Source organism: Spea bombifrons, chromosome 2 (genome assembly GCF_027358695.1).
Source record: "Spea bombifrons isolate aSpeBom1 chromosome 2, aSpeBom1.2.pri, whole genome shotgun sequence".
Classification (NCBI taxonomy): Eukaryota; Metazoa; Chordata; class Amphibia; order Anura; family Pelobatidae; genus Spea; species Spea bombifrons.
The window spans coordinates 8,949,059-8,970,070 of record NC_071088.1 but is presented as its reverse complement, the minus strand read 5'-3'; the positions used below and the strand labels follow the sequence as shown (position 1 = coordinate 8,970,070).

At 40.8% G+C, this 21,012-nt stretch overlaps 1 protein-coding gene across 1 annotated transcript; it reads right to left on the bottom strand.

Moving 5' to 3' along the window:
- Window positions 1–3,906: 3,906 nt before the first annotated feature.
- IFNAR1 (interferon alpha and beta receptor subunit 1) lies at window positions 3,907–19,294 on the bottom strand. Its single transcript, XM_053457382.1, has 11 exons — window positions 19,151–19,294; window positions 14,167–14,299; window positions 13,328–13,515; window positions 12,217–12,368; window positions 11,207–11,351; window positions 9,937–10,045; window positions 8,735–8,910; window positions 8,216–8,376; window positions 5,814–5,955; window positions 4,341–4,495; window positions 3,907–4,248 (listed from the first exon to the last, which is right to left on the bottom strand). The coding sequence occupies exons 1-11, from the start codon at window positions 19,215–19,217 to the stop codon at window positions 4,057–4,059; spliced, it is 1,620 nt and encodes a 539-aa protein (XP_053313357.1). The 5' UTR covers window positions 19,218–19,294; the 3' UTR covers window positions 3,907–4,056.
- Between the last annotated feature and the right edge of the window lie 1,718 nt (window positions 19,295–21,012).

Genomic DNA, 21,012 nt, shown 5'->3' with positions numbered 1-21,012 from the left:
GTTGGACTTTTGGCCAAACTCCTGTATGTACTTGGTTAGGCTGCTGCTGTTTGTGTTCCGCGTTGTGTCTCAGTTTGCCGAGCGTGTCGTATACGTTTGGTGCGTGACCGAGCTCAAACTTGACCAAATTTATAACATTTTAAAAAAGGTAACTCTTAGCGAGCATCTGCCGTGATCTGGAACTGGATCCTGGGGACGTGACCATGAACACCATCGTTTAGTTTCACTTCTCCGATGCAAAAATTCTCAGAACTTGAGACGTTTTTTTTTCTTAAAAGGGAAGAGGAGAAAGTGAGTGTGAATAGTTCCTGTAATTCTATAATATAGCAGAGCAAGTGGGACAGCAGCTTTAATAATAAGTATAAAGTAATTTGCTTCTGTATGATAAATGGTCATTTAGATTCTCAGGCTAATATTTATATCTCGTTTGGTCTGTAGACGTTCTTCTCGCGTATTGATTTGCTGACCTCCTCGTTTTCTTGGATCTCCGGATAAAGTAACTTTCCCAAAGATTCTAAACTCCGATTTGCTTCCACTACGGCCGTTATAATATTTATAATTATCGTAATTATTTATTAGTCTTTAGTATCGGTTACTATTGCGTAGACAGCCTGAAGCTCGGGGTCCGTCGGGGTCAGCCAGGAGGACTCATACTTCAAAATCAAGTAGTGGGAAAAAAAAGCATTGCGCAAAAGTATATGAAAAAAAGAATAAATATAAAGATACTTATCTCTACAAAGTTTTTAGGGATGACGCATGCGTATACATGTAAAAAAAATCCAGATAAAAGGAATGTGTGATTCTAATTTTTATCTTTATTGTAATATCTTCCCCCGTTTGACACAAAGATTTGTCTCCTTATCACGAACGGACCCTACACGCCAGTTAAAACACGATACTTAAAGTAACTATAATTTATATACATTTTATATCATTTTAATATAATAATAATATTTTCTCTTGTTTTCCTCTTCAACGTACCCGACTCTGAACCGTCTAAATTTTGGAGATTAGCCTTGTGGATCTCTGAATTCTATAAAACATTATTATTATTTCTATTTTTTACACGTATATATGGCTGAGTCATCCCAAATATAAGATAAGTATCGTTATTTTTATTTTCATATGTTTGCTGCACTTTGTTAGGAAATCAGGTGCCTTACACTATATTACTCTTTTTGCCATACTACAATACATTGTGGTTGCGGAGAATAGCTTTCCAGTAAGGGTGGTAAGAATTGACACAACTGGAAGAAAAAAAAAAAAAAAAAAGGTGTTAATTTGTTGGTATCTTTAGTAAATAAACACAAGAATTTTTAAATCTAAAAAAATAACACTTGCTTGTTACATATAAGAGAACATGGGAGAGCCCCAACCGGCTCAGCATACTGGGCAGTATTTGGCACATGCCACTGGTGGGGCATATGAGCCATTGGCGAGTGTTCTACAATCGCAGCGGGACAGTTGGCATGTGTGTTTATATGACAGCACTGGAGCTATAATAAACTGACTGTATGTGACCTCTCGAGATTAAAATTAGAAACCCAAAGCGAATATCCGTGTGGAATTACCAGCCTGTCTACACGGTCAAATAACGTGATGCAAGTGACATCGCAGCACTTAAATGTCAGCTCTCCGGCCCGCTGTCACCCTATTTACTTGTTCAGACAGGAATCCCTCCGCACTCTGGTGGCGGAAACAGGAAGCCACTAAAATACATGTGAAAAGGATGGTCTTGTGACGAGTACACTGTGGTCTATTCACTAATGGATGAACTCACCGTGTTCACAGGGTACGAGCCTTTGGGGTGGTCTCCGTTTCCAGAGGAACCCCCCCCATCTAGACGGGTAAACCAGCTGTATAACACCGCGGGCTGAGCTTGAGTTGAGTCAGACCACGGACCGGGCTCACTTGAGCTGAGCATGAGCCCAAGCAGGTTCGTCTGCCAACTGTTAACCCTTCAAAGCCCTTTCATTTTGTTACAGAAAACAAATGAGGTTATTGACTACGCGATTTCCACTAGATTACAAGCTGTCCCACTTAATTTGTTCTCTTCTTCAACCTAAAAGAGACCTAAGTTGTCTCAGAAGCTTGCAATCTAATACAATTGAGTTATCTGATATAAAGGTATCTTTACCATATAGTCAAAGTGTGGTGGTGACATAGAGGGCTCGAGTATAGGCGAGATATACCTGCATATACACGGCAAAGCCGGATACACGCGCCAGGAGCCGTGGGGACAAAGCCCAGAACTAGACACGGAGTTATTTATTGTAGCATCACAGTATTATGTGAAGTAACAGCAGGTGACCAGAAATGGGTTTTCTTGTCTTTATTTATAAATAGATCCATCTGAAATTTGAAAATATGTATTCTATACATAAAAAATAATATATATTTATAATACATAATTACAAGGGGAAAAAAAAACAAGTGCTCCTAATTCAAGGAATCTGAAAAATATTTAGGATATTTGCGGTAGTGGTCGCTCACAACATTTTTTGCTTGATATTTTTGGAATTCCTTAATACGTTTGGAGAAAAGAAAATCATTGCTAAATTCACTTTTTGTCATGCCGAGCTCGGCAACTGTGCAGCTCACAGGTACATCCACCATGAAGAACACCTCCGGAGGTCATACAGAACTAGCCAAGAAAATCACAGTCTATACAAAGTATTTAGAAGGAGGTGAGTAAGGATAAAAATATTTTAGATGCAAAACCACCGCAACAGTGGGAGAAGTACAGTGTTGGGTGACCGTTAGCCTCTACCTGTATTGGACCCAACATCATGGAGGAGCTGTAACCATCCCCATCAAGATAGGAGCAAGCGCCTATGTAAAAGGCCAGTGAACCCAGTGGTTTAGTTGGTGGAGTACCTGCAAGCAGCATGGGTAACAGCTCCAGGAGGAGGAATATGGGGTACGGGTACAACATTGGGAGAACGCACCAAACTGCCAACCATTCCAGTCTGCCCCTGGAATGTCTGAATTTGCCTTGTTTATGGCAAATCTGTAAAAAATTCCTTGAGATGAAAATCACAACCACAATCTTCAACCAGATACAACCACAAGCACCACGGGTAATGGCTGTAACAATGTTACTGTGGTTACAAATCATCATGAACATACACAATGTACACGACCGAAGTGTGCTCTATATCCCACACTGTGCACCTTTACAACAGTGACACACAGGTAATGGCAAACCATCGATGGCAATCCTGTGCCATGCCTCGGTTGCCCATATACAGGGTCCTTGACTGCAAGCCAAAAGCACAGTGAGACATGTAAATCAACAGAATAAACTCAATCCGTGAATACCTTTCCGTTGTTGGCGTACAGCCTCTTCCATATACATGATAATTTCATTTTAGTAGCGTAGAGCTTGAGAGTCAGCGGATTAGATATAGTGTAATGTAGTTATACTGAACTGTAGCTTTTGGACATAAGCGGAACAGCCTCCCAGCAGAAGTGGTATAGGTTTATATAGTAAGTGAATGTAAACATGGGTAGGCATATAGCTATCCTGAATCTATGATGGCAGTCTGGGTGGGTTGAATGGTTCTCATCAGCCCTCGACTATATGTTTCTATAGTTAAATGCTTAAGAGTGTTTGTCAATCACACGTTTGCCACACGATGGAAGCCCTTACATCAAAAATCCACAACAAGTTGGGAAAGCCTAAAAAATGATTATGGCACAGAATGGGAGAAGTGGTCTCTCTACTACAAGCAACAGAACATTCCTGCTCCTTGGATCTTTGCTTTGGCTGATAATAGGAACGAGACCGCTTTTCAAACCAGAGCCATTGTATTTATACGTAAACCACCATGCTGGTCCTCAAGAAAGAGATCCCACGTAGTGTGTGCTTCCAATACATCTGTCTATACTCAATACATCCCTTTGATTCAGGCAGGGAGAAGTCTTAAGGATCCTTCACATCACTGGCACGTTAAAGGTTAACATTTGCACTCTTGGTAGATCCAGAGAGCAATTTTTGGCTACAAATCCGCTATACATTTTTACACCGTACAAAATGTCAACAGTCCTCTGTAGTCAGAGAAGCCCATTCGCTGTGGTTTCGTCCTCGTTTGAATAGTTCCCGGAGTCTCTGCCGTCTCTGTCCGATATTTTGTACTGCTCCGTACGATCTTCGCTGGACGGGATTATGTAGCACGGGTCTGTTATCTCTTCTTCTTCGAGTAGTAACTGATTGTTGGTGGTGCTGAATGGCGAGTTAGGGATACCCTATAAAAGACAACGCACATTATGACATCCATGCGCCGTTAGCTCTCATCTATTCCTCTCATCCGCTGATAGAGCTCAAAACTCTTACTCACATTTTCGATGCTTGCGGGGAGTTTTCCTGTTGGGCAGAATATATGCTTGATGTACCGTTGTAAAGGACAAAGACAGATGTAAACCAGGCCTGAAATCAGAGCTAATCCTACGATGATAACAAGCGTCCCCCATATGTGCCAAAAGAACCAGTAATCTAAAAAATAAATAAATAAATAAATAAAAAATAAATAAAACATTTTAACCCCTTAATGACAAAGCCCGTACATGTACGGGCTCAAAATGCATTGTTTTCAATGGGTTTAGGGACCGCCCATTGTCCTTAAGGGGTTAAAGAACAGCTTAACACAAAAAAGGTATATAAAAAGCAGTTTGGGTAGTAACGCTGAGATTTATTTTTCTTTCCGCACACTCTTTGTTCACCTTAAGAATGATGGGATATTTGCCCCTATTTGAGGCAGGTTCTCTCCACAGACTGATTACGCGTTATGCAGCATAAGCTTTCTGATGATCGTGCCTTGGCGCTGGGGTCACATGATCTCTGCGTAACTCACATGACCCGCTCTGACGCGCGGACACATACCGGCGTGCAGTTCAGAGTCTGGCACGTCTCTCAATGCAGGCAAACGTGCATTTAATGCGTCCAGGGGGGCTACGGTAGACGGCAGAAGCGCTATATCAGAGGATCGGCGGTGTGGATCGGAGGTCTGGTGAAAATCAAGCAATTACACTACTAAGTGGGTGTGATTTCCTTTTCGAGCAAATATAATATTTTTTACAAATATTATTTGGTTAGTCAGGCTTTCCATGAGTGTGGCGTTGACATCCAGGCAGCAAAAGTGAACATACTTTAACCCCTTCCTGACAATGGCTGTTTTAACATTTCTGCAGTGCTCGTGTTTAGCTGTAATTTTATTCTTTCCTGTTTACTGAGCCCACACAAGTTATATATTGCTTTTTTCAGGACAAGAAGGGCTTTTGATTGTATATCATTTACTATAAAAAATGGTGAAAAAAGAAGGAAAAAAAAAGACTATGTATAAAAATCTATAAAAGTGAATGAGAAAAAAATGCTAAATAGAATCTACTATTTGTCCTGAGTTTAGAAATACCCAATGGTTTTTATGTTGTTTTTTTTTTCTGCACGTTATGGGGCTAAACCATTTTTTAAAAATCTGGTAATTCTTCCCCCCCATGTGCTATTTCAGGTATCTTTGAAGCCGGCCATTGCAATTTATCCCATCAAACCATATATTTTTGAAGACTAGACACCCCTAGTTTATTTCAAATGCTAGTATTTTAACTCTTCCCATGCACTAATTCTACCACCAGTCTGCCGCCCCGGAAGCCGAACTCGGTGTTGCTGAATGCCTCGACATCGAGGCATTACAGCAACACCGTTTGGGTGAAGAAAGCGGCCGTCAATCGTCGTCAAGGGGTAATTCTTGTTTCTAAGTAAAAACGGTACTGTTAAAAACAAAAACAGAGGCTGATAATTACCATACACTCATTACCTGGCTCTGTTGAAATGCAGCGGGTCTCACTAAACAGTCCCGATCTGTTGTCAGGTTTACATACCAATTGCACTTTGAGACAATATTCTGTCGATGGCTTCAAATGATTTACTGTAAATATTGGCTCTTTAAAATGTTCTTCCTGTAACATATTGAACGTTGCAGCATTAAGGCACAGCATCCGATATATTGACTATTTGAAAGCTTTTGATTAATTAGACGTTTCCTGCGATTTCATTTTAGACGCAATGGTTTTAAACACAGAAACATTGCAACGATAAACATCAGACAACGATTATAACATCCACATAAACCCGTACATGCATCGGAGCAGTTAACAAGAGCTTTTTGGATTGGTACCTGTGCGCTTGATATAAGCAGGTAAACGGCTTTCAGATTTTAGAATTTTAGAAGTAATAATGACAGAATGAAAAAGAGGACAAGAAACGAAAAAGGTAGCCGCAATACCCATCTGCTAAAACAGTTTTATCCAAGCCAGTACCCCAGGAACGCTAACACGGCCGGATGTAGTGGCTGCCCCATCATGTTCCAGTTCATAAAACCCAGACTGCTGTGTGCCTTGATTTGCAGCCAATGTGAGAGAAAACGGCCAAGAATCTTCGTACGTATAGTTAAATCTATATAAATATAATTCATATTATTATCTGCACCTACTACTATCATGGAATATGACTGCAGCCTGGAAGTCAAAGCTAATGAGTGAAATCTCCCCAATAACATTAAAAGACATTCTGAGATTAATATTATAATGTTTAAGAATATAAATTCCTTAAACAGCAGCTACTTTAGAATCGATTTCTGAACAAGAAGGTCAGGCGCTTAGATGTAATGAAGTTTTACTTCGCTGAGAGGGTAGTAGATAAGTGGAACAGCATCACAGCATAAGTGATAGCGGTAAACACAGTGAGGGGGTTTAAACATGCATAGGAAATGACTGAAATGTTTTTATCTGCCATCAATTTCTATGAACATCTGCAACCATGAAAAATAATAAAAAATTACCTCTAAGTGCCATTGATTTTAAAATTACAAATCGGACTTACAATTTTGACGTATACACTCGTATTTGACGTGTAACGTTTTGTTACATTGTTACATTAACCTTATGTTTGCTCATAATAACTGGATTTATCATATCAGGGTCATACGGTAAGATTTAAGACACAAAGTTTCGGGGGCAATAATTGTGTGTTGACATTAAAACCGGCGGCCTTTAGAATTTCCACCCGCAGCGTATACACGCTACCGAGCAACATGGAAAATCTGCTTCATGCTTGCAAAACACGTCGCATCATCACGGACTGTAGGACTGATCAAACCCAAGTAAATTATTTTGCCGAGACGCTCAGGGAAAAATGACGCTTTCAAAAACATGTAGAAGATCTTTTTTCCCCAAACACGTGGGCCGACGTAACCAAAGCTCATCTTAAAAGGGGGAACAGTCGCCTTCGTACGTTCCCACTAAAACAAGAGTATTTTACTGAAGCTACCTATAGCCTCTACTTTCAATATGAGTAACTGAATTGTAGATATGGGGCATAAAATAAAACGAACCCGTCATATCTTACCACCTACCTCTCCTCACCCTTAGCCAGGCAGTGAGGACTAATTTGCTTCCACCAAAGGGGGAGCAGGACGTTCATAGGAGAGGAGAAACGGCACTTCCCACGGTTAGCACATAACACGGAATTCTAATACATGTTATTTCTACTTGTAAATACCATTATATTGGTTTCCTCTGTACGTAGAAAAATTCTAGAATGTAGGTTTTGGGAAGCCGAAAGACGGGCTTTAACTTGTTCAGTGCCAGAGGGGTGACACTACATGACCAAGTGATACGGAACATATTAAAGGAATTATCAGAAAGTACCTGTTACTCCATGCTGCTCATTCCTTCCTTTCTTTAGATTTGAAGCTACTATGATGCACAGCCAACAAGATCCACATGTAGTTTCTGACGCACGTATATTTCATTGATTACCAACTAATACATTTTAGTGGGGGGTTTTGTTTTTTTTAATGGAAAAAGCGCACTTCAGGCAAACATTTATTTTGGAACCGTTATGGTGTTTACTCACTAAACGAGAGAATTGGCAGAAGCACTGCAGCACCCTGACTTCATTAGGCATTATGATGGACCAACCCCAGTGACATTCTGCATAATGGTTGCAAACGTAAGCGAATAAACCCCCTATAAGATTATTCAAAACATCTACGTGGCTTTTGTGTAGATATACATTTGTCAAGAATATAACATTTTAATAAAGTCCCCAAAACAGTACGTGTTAAGCAATGTTCCCTGGTATGGGTTAGATTATAAATATATATATATACACACACATATACATACTAACACACACATACATATAATATTATTTTACCTGATGAAAATCTGATGAATTTTGCCACATCACCAGATGGTAGGACCAAGCACAATCATATCGGAGGGCTTCTTTTTCAAATCCTGCAGGATTCCCCACCTCAATGTTGAGCATGTTATTCAGCAACTTCAGCCTCAGATCAGAAGGGGGTCCGATGACAGCTTTTAGAAAGACAGAGGCAGAGGGGTTAAGGAATATGCATGGAATATGCATGCAATACATAACGTCAGATTTAAGATACCATATGTAATGACATATGGACCGCGGTGGGGTTTAGCACTAATCCTAACAGGAATTGCCGAAAAGCATTTGCGGCAATTCAAAACCGATTAGGCTCTAAGAAACCATTTACTCCAATTCAAGTCATTATTCAGGGCACATAGAAAGAAAGGATTTCATTATTTTAAAGAAAAAAATGCTTCTTAAAATTAACTTTTCTGATCACTCCGTCCAAACTTTGAACAAAGTCCCACCACAATACATATGGAGATACCCAAACGTAATGAAATCGTTACTTACTGTCCTTAAGAGGCTGAAACTTTATAGCACTAGAGAAGGATTGGTTTCCCCGCGAATCACGTACTAACACGCGAAACTCGTATGTTCCTAATATCACTATGCTGGATACATCACACTCAGCCGTGGATATATTTTCACACCCATCAAATGTACTCCATTTTCTGTCCACTAATGGCCTTAAAAAAGAAATAAATGGGAAAAAAGGAAAAAAAAACATTACCTTATATTGCAATAGAAAAAAGCGGATTTTTAACCCCCCTCCCTGTACAATGAAAAATAATCAACATTCTAGTCATCAAAATTGTATTTTGGAGTCCTTTTTGCACGAACACCAATGCATTTTACTGCAAGCAAATTGGAGTGTGTTTAGATATTGGAGTTAGAATTTAGAATAACGCATATGTTAGCTAAGTGGCCCCCTTAAATTTACACGGCCCCCCCTTGAAAAATGCACGTGGGTATTGTGCAAAATCCCCATATACACTTGTCCCTTTCCCCATACCCCGGATATTTTCCATGCAGGTGTGTTTGGCAGAACACATGTACCGGCACGTGATATACTTCCTGCCAGTCCGTTCCAGGGCCGGCTCGGCGAATGTCGCAGGGAAGGGAGGCGGAATCTAAAGACAGCAGCCAATAAGAATTGTAGGCCCTGGAGATGGTAGGTAGGTAGCGGCAGATTTTCTTTTAAAGAGTGCCTATTAAATTACTCTTTAGTGGAACTGCCCCTTTAAATCCCCCCCTAGCTGCCTCTACTGAAACTAGGAAGCCTTAGTCAATAAACTTCTAGCACATGCTCTGTCGTGAGTGAAGCAGCGGCCAATCACATGCAGGCTAGCAAAAGAATTGTGTTCAGATAAATGTGATAGGCTGCCGCTACTTCCATTGTTTTCAGCGGGAACGATAATTGAGAGTCTACTGAGCATGTGCAAGGAGCATACTGCGGTACGCCGCCTGCTCTCTGTAGGGGAAGCTGAGGGAGGAGTTAAATTCTTATTATCAATGTAATCGCTAAAGAAGATGCAGTAAAAGGCAGCGAGCAAAATTTACTTACCATGCTATACCTTTACCCAATAAATAAATAATATATTTTTTAAAAAGTATATTACAACCACCTATGATGCTCTCGCTAGGCTAAAGTGTGAAAAAATGTTTTTGTTCAAGTCCATACTTACAAAAATGTGAATGTGCAATTAACTTACTTTGCCATTTTTACCGAAAAGGTTACATTTGGGTCTTGTTCAAAATTCCAGTCCCACATTAATACATAGTTTGTGTCAACAGCCAGAACCCTCAAGTTTTCAGGGAGCCCTGCAAAATAAATAAATAAATAAATAAAAAAGTTACATTTTTTTCTTTCAGCATAAAACATGTTGTTTTCTTTTACGCAGATGAAATTAAAGCTGTTAAAGAAGTGGAAATTAGTAAGTATTCAGAAACGCAGATGCAAAGAGCGAGGCCAAACCTGGAGTTACTACTCATACAGAAAGTCGAAGCTTATCTACAGCAGGACGAGAGCCTCGGCCCAGCCGGATGGAATATTATTTATTTATATAGCGCCATCGTATTCCGCAGAGCTGTACAATGGGTACACAGGACATAAACAAGTAGAGGATCATATACCAATTCATGCTTACAGAAACTAAGAATAAGAAGAGTCCTGCTCTAATGAGCTTATTTGCCAAATAATATTTACTCACTAAAAAGGCAAATATTTCTTGAAAAACAAAGTGTCATTACTGCAATGGGATTTTTTTTTGCTTTGTTTTGGGTTTTTTTGCTGAAATTGCGTATTGTAGAGACGTTTTCACTTCTGCAATATAAAATTGCACAACATGGGGCACAGGCTGGGAAATGGCTCAGCACTAAGGTGTGAAACGCGCCGTGGTTCTACTTGTTCTCATGCCGCAGGTACTCCACGTGGATTTAGAATAAAGCACCTACAGAAACTGGACTGACATCCCTGACGCAATTTCCCTTCTGTTTCTATTAAATTAATCCAGGCACTGCCCCCCTCCTATGGAAACATTTACAGAGCAGGAACTCTTTCCTTCAATGGAATATATTCTACCTTTACATCGCCGCTGTAGATGTACCATAAACCTCAGTACAGTAAATAGAGATATGGCGCGTAATCTTATAGCTTAAGATATACAACACAGAGTCTAAGGTGTACACAATGGAGGAACGGTCTATACATCACGAATAACTTGTCTCTGGAGCGGCTAAACCGGGCTTCTACTTATTGTGCTCATTTTCAGTGCACATATCAATGGGGCTATTTACTAAAGGAAGAGTTGCCTGGAGAGTTTGAGGAGAGTTGTGATTTTAACTCACTTCAATATTCATGATGAAGGGTCAACAGCAGCAAGTGACTGGCTAAGCCGGCCCTGCATGATGTATGTTTTAAATAATCCAGAGTTCTTTCCTTACTTGATTTAAATTACAGGATAACTTAATGTCTAAGCTTACCTTTTTCATTAAACGTAAAACATTTGGTTTTGCTGAAAGGGCCAGGCTTTTGTGTCTCCGTGTCATACACCCATGCTTTCAAACAATATTCTACATCAGGCAAAAGGTCGTTCAGAATAAATACGGGATCCGAGGATGCGAGGGTCTAAAGTAAACAAATAACACACGTGCAATGAAGACATGGAGAACGGAGCAGGGGACATAGTCCTCGACGGGTCCAGCCAAATATTACCTGGTGAAATATTTTATAATGTTGGACATGGTTTCGGGTCTTCATTTTGTCACGCAATAAAGACCACGGACAGCATTTGTGCTCATCGCTGTGTCTTTACTGGTTAATATTCATTCGATTGCAAGCTTTTCAGACTATTCTAGGGTTAAACATAATGTTTGGAGTTTACTTTGCAATCACTGTCAATATAAAAATGTTCCATAAATCCCTATTCAGAGCGAGCAATGGCACTGCAGTGGCAGGCTTTTAATGATAATAGGGTTAATGTTAAAGGAAATTCCCATCATGTACTGGTTTTCTGTTTTAAAAGAGTACTTGTTTTTCGCAGAACATAATATTTTCCAGCACCACCATATTAGTCACTCATTAATCCTAGCCCAACCTACTAGTCAAACACTCTGATTGCTTATTATACTGCCTGGCCGAGAACAGAGCGGCTCAGTCTCATTACCCAGCCAGACACTATAGCTAATGAAAGTCTATGGAGGAACAGACTTCATTAGCATTGCCATTAAGCATCAGCTCAGTGTGGTGTTGGAAGCAGGGAAAGCCACCCACGTGTCCTATCACATGACTGACAACAATGGCCGCCTCCAGGTCCGCAAACAAGACCTTTATTGGAACAAAATTGGATAAAACCAGGTTTTTGTGAACGTTAACCTTCATCACTGTATACAACGCTAGGGTTTATCCTCAAGGAGCATAACGTTGGAAACATTAAGCAGTAATGCTGACCTCACACAGTTTTGGTTTCCATTTAATCAAAACAGACTCTAACCTTTTCTTCCGAGTTGTTTTCCCAGAACATCAGTTTATAGATTAGGTCACCCTCATCTTCCATTGCTTCGCTTGTTGTTGTATCCGACACTGTGACTTGTACCCTTCCGTCAACAAACGCCACAGACACATTAGTGTGATGGTCGAGATCCACTAAAATATGAGAAATAAGTAAATCGACCCCCATTACGTTATTAGGGCACAGCAAACATAAGCGGAAAGCTGTGGAAGGCGTAGCATCGATACATTTTTTAGGTCACTAAACGGCGATTATATTGTCAACATTTACCTAACATTTTATACGGTTTATTGCAGAACAGGGGCGCTGCGTTAATGGGAAGCTCACTAACTTATCACACAGCATGTACTCGTTTTATATTAGTTCAACCTACATCATGCCTTCAATATCCACCTCAAACCTTCCGACTCCTGTGTGTATTTCTCTGTGCGGAACGCGCCGATCGTTAGAAATCCATCGCTATTATCGCATCTGGGAGACATTTCTTACGGTGGATAATAACATCATAGTATGGGATGAGCATAACTGGGAACTTCACAGGTCAGATTACTATGTGTGAGTGGGGTTAACCATGCGAGGGCAAGAACAAGCCCCAAAAACCCTTCCATTATAAGTAATAAAACGCATGTGGAGTATGCCTGTAGTCAGGACATGTTGCTGAACATAAACTGGGTTGTTGTTCAACTGTAGCACTTACTGTATAGAATATTACAATTTTTTTCTCTATTATCACTAACAATTACAAAAACGATGCATAATTTGGTTAAAAGCCGTCCAGCATTTTTCATGATATTCTGGCAAACAATTTTTGCACTAAAATGCATCTGCCTCTTAATTCTTAAACATAACATTCCTCATCATGCACGTAATTGTTTCATCCTAAAAAAAAAAAAAACTCAAAAATGATTATTCTGTAAGTTTTAACTGGGGAAGACAACGGAGGGGGGGCAGGTACGTATGTTTTCTGTACAAGACGCTCAATAACAGTATTATTAAGTTTTATATTTCTTCTTCTTTTAAGCTTTTTCACATAAAGCCTGGCCCTGGGAGAGTAAAAATCTGGCTCTTGTTAAATTGCTCTTAAGCACCTTACCTATATCTCCCGGTGAAAACGGCACAATAGAAGACCACTGGGAATGTTTTTGTGAGATCTCAGACCGGACGCGTAAACTATAGCTCATATAAGGATTCAGATTTTTCACGTAGATTTTACAAAGACGTTGAGTAACGTGCAGGCATCCAGGAACAGTCCTCCACTCTACACTACGGCGTGTGCTCAATCTTAAATGCAAGACAAAACGGAGAAAAGACATTTCAGATCGTCTACTAGCTTTATAAGCTTCTTCTACATTTCTGGTATGTGAATATGAAGTATTAACCAATTAATTAAATACCATTAGCCACGCGAACAGTCGTTAGAAGACCATGTTTTGACAAGTGCATCTTTAGTTAGCAGACTTGGGTTTACTTTCTTCATATATACTATGATGTCTTGAGTTTTGGGGTATACATTGTTAGGGGGAATACTTTTGTACGCTTGGAACAAGCGTCTTGTACACCTCCCAAAATCTAAAATGACCAAAGAGGGACATGTCTGCTTTACGGGCAATAATAAAAGACGTGGCTGGCAGTCAGGGGGTTAATGAGAGTCCCTATCTATTTTTATGGACCAGTTCACAGTTATTTATGTAACCGAATTAGGCAATTAAAAAAATAGCATTTTGTGTATGCAGCATGATCTATAAACCCTATTCCTGCTGTCTCTATACATTATTATCGTGGTTTTTAGGGCTGTGATAGCCTCATACCCAGCAAACATTCTGAGCTCCTAGAAAAGAAGGGCGTACGTTTCAGAAATTGGCTAAGGCGTATATAATTTATTTAAATAGTTTAAAAAAAAAATCAATATCGCCGTAAAACCAGTGAACGTACTTCTTAACAAATACGGAAAACCTCACGTTGCCGGGGTCCTCGTCACTTAAATTATTCCAATCCCACGTTACTGAAAACCCTTCGTGGTTTTTACTGATACGAACATTTGATGGAGGTTCCAGGTTATTCTGACCTAAAAAAAAGGAGAGAAGAAGATGGATTCTACAGTGAAGCTGATGAAAAGGCTATAAGAATATCAGGCCATGCGAGGGAATATTATAAAGAAGATTATAATAAACGAAAAAGGGTAAAGATTCCAAGTGTGAAGAGAGTTGTTAAAAAGAAACAAAAAATGGAGAAGCGCCCTATGATAGAAAAGCAACATAATCCCTATTAACATCCCAAACTTTAGTCACAGGTATTACTAAATAATAAAGGCAGAATGTCATCACTTATACACGTCCTTGTTGACAATTAGAGGTCATTATGGAAATCATCAATAGTCCCTAGCTAATTCTATTAAGCATCTATTAATTAGCCATCATTACACCTTGAAGGTTTGAAAGACGATCGGGCTTTGCCTTCTGGGGGGCGTCAGGGCACAGATTACCCAGAAGGGTCGGTACAGAGGAGACGGGAGGCACAAAAACATCCAGAAATGGCCTTTTGCGTACCCTTCGTGACCAAGGCTGTTTTAACATTTTTAAGCGGTGCTCGTGTTTAGCTACAAATTTTCTTATCTCTCATTTATTGTCCCTTTTCCCCCCAGACAATTAGATATCATTATTTTGATTGTATCATCTAATTATCTAATAATAGATTACGGCACACTTTCTATGGCAATGAAAAACCCTCCTAAACAGATGCTACTATTTGTCCTGAGTTTAGAAATACCCAATGTTTTTATGTTTATGTTTTTTTGCAAGTTATAGGGCAAGTAGTACAAGTTGCATTTGCTATTCCGAAACCTTTTTTTCAAATCTGACACCGACCAATTCAATTTACCCTACGAAACCATACATTTAAAAAAAAATAGACACCCCCAGGGTATTTCAAATGCTAGTGTTTTAACTCTTTTCATGCACTAATTCGACCAACACCCTTTGTCAAATTTTGTGGTAGTATTTTTGTGTGTTTATTTTCCACACACGTACTTTAGGTAAGAATTTACAGATGGAAAATGTCGCTGTCAAACAACAACCCAATATGTGTTCAGCAACAACTCCTGATGGCGACATCTACTAGAGCACAAAAAAAATAATAATAATAATAATAAAATAAAAAAAAAATCGATCTGGCAGCTACGGGCCACCAGATCGGACAGCCTGATCTCAGTTAACCCTGCTAGTGCCAAAACCCCATGACGTAGGTGATACATTCTTGGTCTCTATAGACTAATTTTTTGGTGACATACCCCTACTTCCATGCAAACCAGGTATCTCAGGGTAGGACATTTCCATATATTTATTTTCTTTTTAACCACTAATTATTGTTTGCCCATTATTCCCCTATACATGGCAAACCAAATTAAACAAAATTTACCAAGAAGCCACCGCTAATAAATGTATCTAGTAGATGTACAGAAATAGAAACCAGGGTGTTTCCAGGTTTATGAAGGACCATCGACTGGAGGACTTGTGGTCCCCTTAGGGTGATCTATATGCTTCATAGCCAAAGACACGACGGTGCAGATTCCAGGACTCCCCAATGGCACAGCAGAGATGGTTTGGAGTCCTAATAATCAAGCAGGCTAACCGATAGACACAAACATACGGCATGGATGACCATTAAGGGAGGCAATCCCCTATGTCTGTGTGCATGTAGCAGAGGAGACCGCATTACATCCGTTCTGGCAGTTTGCTTTAGCACAGGGTTCATAGAGATCCCTGGAAAGCGAACAAAGACTCGGTAGAGAGGAAGTTCTCCTATGATTCAGCTTTGTAGGAAGTCTCCCTAGGAATTCATACAGAAGATGCCATAGAAGAATTGTCATGGATGCTTTGTTGTCGCCTCAACCTAGGTGGAGAACAGGTTACTGTCTGAGACTGTCACAGGCTGATCGGAGATTACTCCATCATTGAGTCTCGAGGAGGAGGAGGAGGATTAATCTCCCGTCCTGACTCTTCTGACCCCCGACGCTCAGACTTTTGTCATACCCCAAATCCTTAGGTGTTATTCCTGCTGCAAATCACCTACTTCTGCAACACTGGAACTGTTAAATGTTTTTTTAATGCATGACAGGGATTCTTACCTTGCTTGTGTGCCATGTATGAGATATATTGTTTGCAACAAAAAGGTTTAAAGAGACAGAGAGGGATGAAGGTGAGGAAAGGGAAACCAGTCTCTCCCTCTTCAAAGAAAATTAAAATATATATACACATACACACATACACGCTCCGAGGATCTTACCACAACATCATAAATAAAAAAGTGACCTAACACCTTGCGCACCACTTCCGCCTGGAAATATAAAATAAAAAAGCCCTTTGCTGCCCCAGCCAAACCAGTCCAAAATAATTTTAAAAGAACATTGTATGCAAGGAGGAATTTTTGCAAAACATATGCATTGCTCATAAACACTACTCAATGGACGTTGCTGAAAACAAATGGAAAGGGTTTTTATCGGTGGCACCTACAAATGCAAAAAAAGAGCATTCAGTTATTTAAAAAAAAAGGGAAAAGTATTTTATTCATAATAAATGATTATATATATATATATATATATATAAATAAATGGTATTAAAAGAACACTCCTATCTGCCCCCCCAAAAAGGAAATGGTAAAACAAACAGAAGGTGGGAAATACCCTGGCAATCACTCAAAAGGGAATTGTCACAGTTACAGCTATAACGTTTAGTGTAGTAGAAAACCCACCTACAGCTTGTATTAACTGTATTGAGACATTTAGCTTAAACCGCATGAGATCTTAAGTCTAAGAGCAGCAACATCTAACTTCATGTCCTGAAGGCATCCGCCGTCTCATCCACAACGTTTACAAAGTTCTCCGAACCAATCAACAGCAATCAGCAACTTTACAACACGGGAGAGACACCTCAATGGGAGGAAGGGTTCGGCAGAGCCTCTGAAAAGGAAGCCAAGATATCCTATCCATGATACACACAGGTTTTTGATACAGTTGCTTATTTTAACACAGTTACATTATTTACTGTAAGGTCGCATGTAGGATTTGGGCCACAACTCTGTAGAGCGCACTAAGAAAGTCTATTCACTAAAGGGAGAGTTGATAGGAGAGTTGTGTTTCAGCTCATATGCATTACAAAGGTCCATCCCTGATAAGCTTCAGCTTATACACTAGATGGACAAAAGTATTGGGACACCTGACCATTACAACAACAGGGCTTTGATGACATCACATTCTAAACACATAGACATTAATATGGAGTTGGCCCCCCTTTGCAGCTCTAACCTTACTTAGTGCATTGGAGCGCAGTCATGCTGGAACAGAAAAGTTCCCCAGACTGTTCCCACAAAGTTGGAAGCCGAGCGTTGTCCAAAATGTCTTGGTATGCTGAAACATAAAGATCACCCTTCACAGGAACTCAGGGGCCAAACCTTGAAAACAGCCCCAGACCATTATTTCTCCTCCACCACGCATTGACTCTTTGCAAAGTTAGCATCCGATCACAGCACCGCGCCTGATTTCCATTTGTCCATATAGTGTAGTTAAGTTGGTAAGATTTACCCAGTCTTCCCAGCCTTTAAATTATACATTATACAGGGCCAGCTCAACCATTCTAGCTGAAGGAACCCAACGGTGTTGGTCCGTTATATCGGACAGTGAAGTGAGAGAGTTAAAACCACAATTCTCCTGCAAAAGCTCCATTTAGTAAATAGACCCCAGAAAGTTTTCATAGATTTTTTATCTTACATGAGCCGAGTTGGTTAAGAAAAGCATTTTGAGCTGCTGAGTGACTCGTGGCCCCGCAGCCTGTGGCCCCGCAGCCTGTGGCCCTCGTACTGCTTGACTGATGGCTTCAAGACTAGAACTGAACAAACCTCTCTGCTCGATCTCCAAACAGAAAGCATCTGACGGAGTTTAGATGTTTCCAGGAGCGGATGCGTAATACAATATAAGAAAGTCCAACACGGGAGGCTGTCTCTGGACATTTGCCAAGCGCTCTACCGAGATCTGTCAGAGTTTTGCCATTCCAGCCCACCTTGAACTCTCTTTGCTGTTAAATAAGACGCTCCTTGCTTTTCAAACTACAACATTTTCTAATCAACCAAAATAACCTGAAAACCTGCTCCTCGGTCACATTATAAGAGGAGCTGGTATTGCAACTGAAAACCCTGCTTAGTGAATAATCCTTTATGGTTTTAAAAAAGAGCATAGCACCGCAAGAGAGAGAGACAGAATAGGAGAGAGAGCAAGCAGGAGAGAGAACACAGCACCATGAGAGAGAGAGAGAGAGAGAGAGAGAGAGAGAGAGAGAGAGAGAGAGAGAGAGAGAGAGAGAGAAAAGAGAGGGCACAATACAGAGAGAGAAAAGGAGAAGGCATCGTAGAGAGAGAAAGTGAGAGCACAGCACCGCAAGAGAGAGAGAGACAGAATAGGGAGCAAGCACCCGTAAGAGAGAGAGAGAGAGAGAGAGAGAGAGAGAGAGGGCACAGTAGAGAGAGAGGGCACAGTAGAGAGAGAGGGCACAGTAGAGAGAGAGGGCACAGTACAGAGAGAGGGCACAGTACAGAGAGAGAGAGAGAGAAAGAAGAAGGCATCGTAGAGAAAGAAAGTGAGAGCACAGTAAATAGCGAGCGAATGCACCGTAGACAGAGGAGAGAAGGTACCGTAGAGAAATAGAGAGGTAGGAGAGAAGGCACGTAGAGAGAGAGAGAGGAGAGAGGGCACCGTAGAGAGAGTGGGGGCACAGTACAGAGAGAGATACAGAGGGAGTGCAGCTAAAGGGGGGAGAGAGGCCGCGCAGCACAGTGACAGACAGTCAGGGACAGAGTTTCAGACAGCTGTAAAGCGAAAAGGCCTTGCAGACAGTTACAGCCTGACCCCCGTTACTCCAGACACACTGACCTGCCAGGGCCAGCCCGATCCCGGTCAGCAATAGCAGCAAGAGGCCCCGGTGAAGCGGCTTTTCCATGGCAGCACCGCACTACCCCACTGCCGCCCCAGCGGCGTATACTCTCCGGCACTTCAGCACCACCCGGGGGTGATGTCACCGTGCGGGCACGTGAGCAGCACAACAGATCCCGCCCATCATCACTACAAAACGTTCTCGCTGATTGGCTGCCTCCTCTGTCACATAGACAGAGCGGGGCTTACACTAACCAGGAAAAACTTTATTTACATGAAATTCGTAGAGGGGACACAGCACCGAGAGGGAGCGAAAAGGGAATAGCCCAGAGAGGGAGCGAGAGAGCACAGCAGCGAGAGGGAGCGAGAGAGCACAGCAGCGAGAGGGAGCGAGAGAGCACAGCAGCGAGAGGGAGCGAGAGAGCACAGCAGCGAGAGGGAGCGAGGGGGGCACAGCACCGAGAGCGGGCGAGAGAGGGCACAGCACTATTACTTTTAAGTTAAATGTTTTCACCGTTTTCTTATCAATTCAGAAACATCATTCTCTAGTTAGATTTTTATTTCAGGTCGAGGTTTAAGATCAGAGATCAATCCTTTAAAGTAAGACAACTGCTTGTAATAAGTAGGTTTGATTTCTCCTCTTTACCTTTTAATCGGATTTGTCACCCAAGAATGAGTGGGGGGGGGGTGATCTACACATCCTACCTAAATTACATCCAATCTCAATGTACGGCTTTAAATGTAGAATATTTCATGAGATTCCAATCTATACATTAATAATTATAGATCAGACTGTGACCGACGTGATCACAAACGTCCAACGCATTTCTACGATAAACCCTGATCCGAGCCATAAAGCGGTATTCGCTTTGCTTCCCCGTTATAAGCCTGCCATTGTTTAGTTAGATGACATATGACATCACTCTTTGGAATTTCCATTCCCAGATGGGAAAAGTCCCTCCTAGAAGTTGGTAGAAGTTAGGAGGAATGGGTCAAGTAATACAGTTTTTCATTAAAGTGTTTAAGATTACGATTGCGCAAGTTTGCTTAATCATTTTGTGAAGTGATAAAAAATTAACTTTAATGTCCTTTGATATGCATTCATTGTTCTGAAGAGTTCCGGTAACTGATTCCGTCTGGAAGCATAAAGATAGCAGTTTAATGATTTATATATCGGGACCAGATTTCCTTCCGTTTGCTGCGTTCACATTGGTATTGGAATTCAATTTAACACATAGAGCGGGATATCAGAAAGTGTTCCGTATATTCTTACGCAGAAATATTTGAAATCATTTTAGAAAAGATTTTTGAAGCCTTTAAAAATAAGTGACATTTCCAAGAAAAGAAACCTTTTATTTTTTTTTTCCTGTGTTAACTGTAATGACAGATAGCAACTATGAGCTCGTTCCTTTTACATTTAACGCATCACATTTTTTCCCCACTCCTTGCCTGCAGCTGTGGGAATATCCACGGGAAACCTGTACGGACCTGCCTAGCTCTAATCTCCAAATCCGAACCGCGAAACCATAAAGAATAAGAAAAAAACCATCACCGAATGCAGATTTAATTGATATCCAGCAACCTTACCTTTTGAACATAACCACGTATACAGATGCCACAAGAGGCGTCCCGTGTCCCATACGGAAGCCACGTTTTGCATACGGTCACACGTGGGGCAGCTGATGATGGGATATTCCCTTTTAATTCCCATGAGAGTCTAGAACTACACACAAGCACCTCATAGACCACATTCTCACTTTTATTGCTGGTGCCGATTTTCAGCCGGGTCACACGAGGTTCATAACAAAACCAAAAAAAAAAAGAAGGGTCGAACGCTAAATGACACCACTTTCCTTCCACGA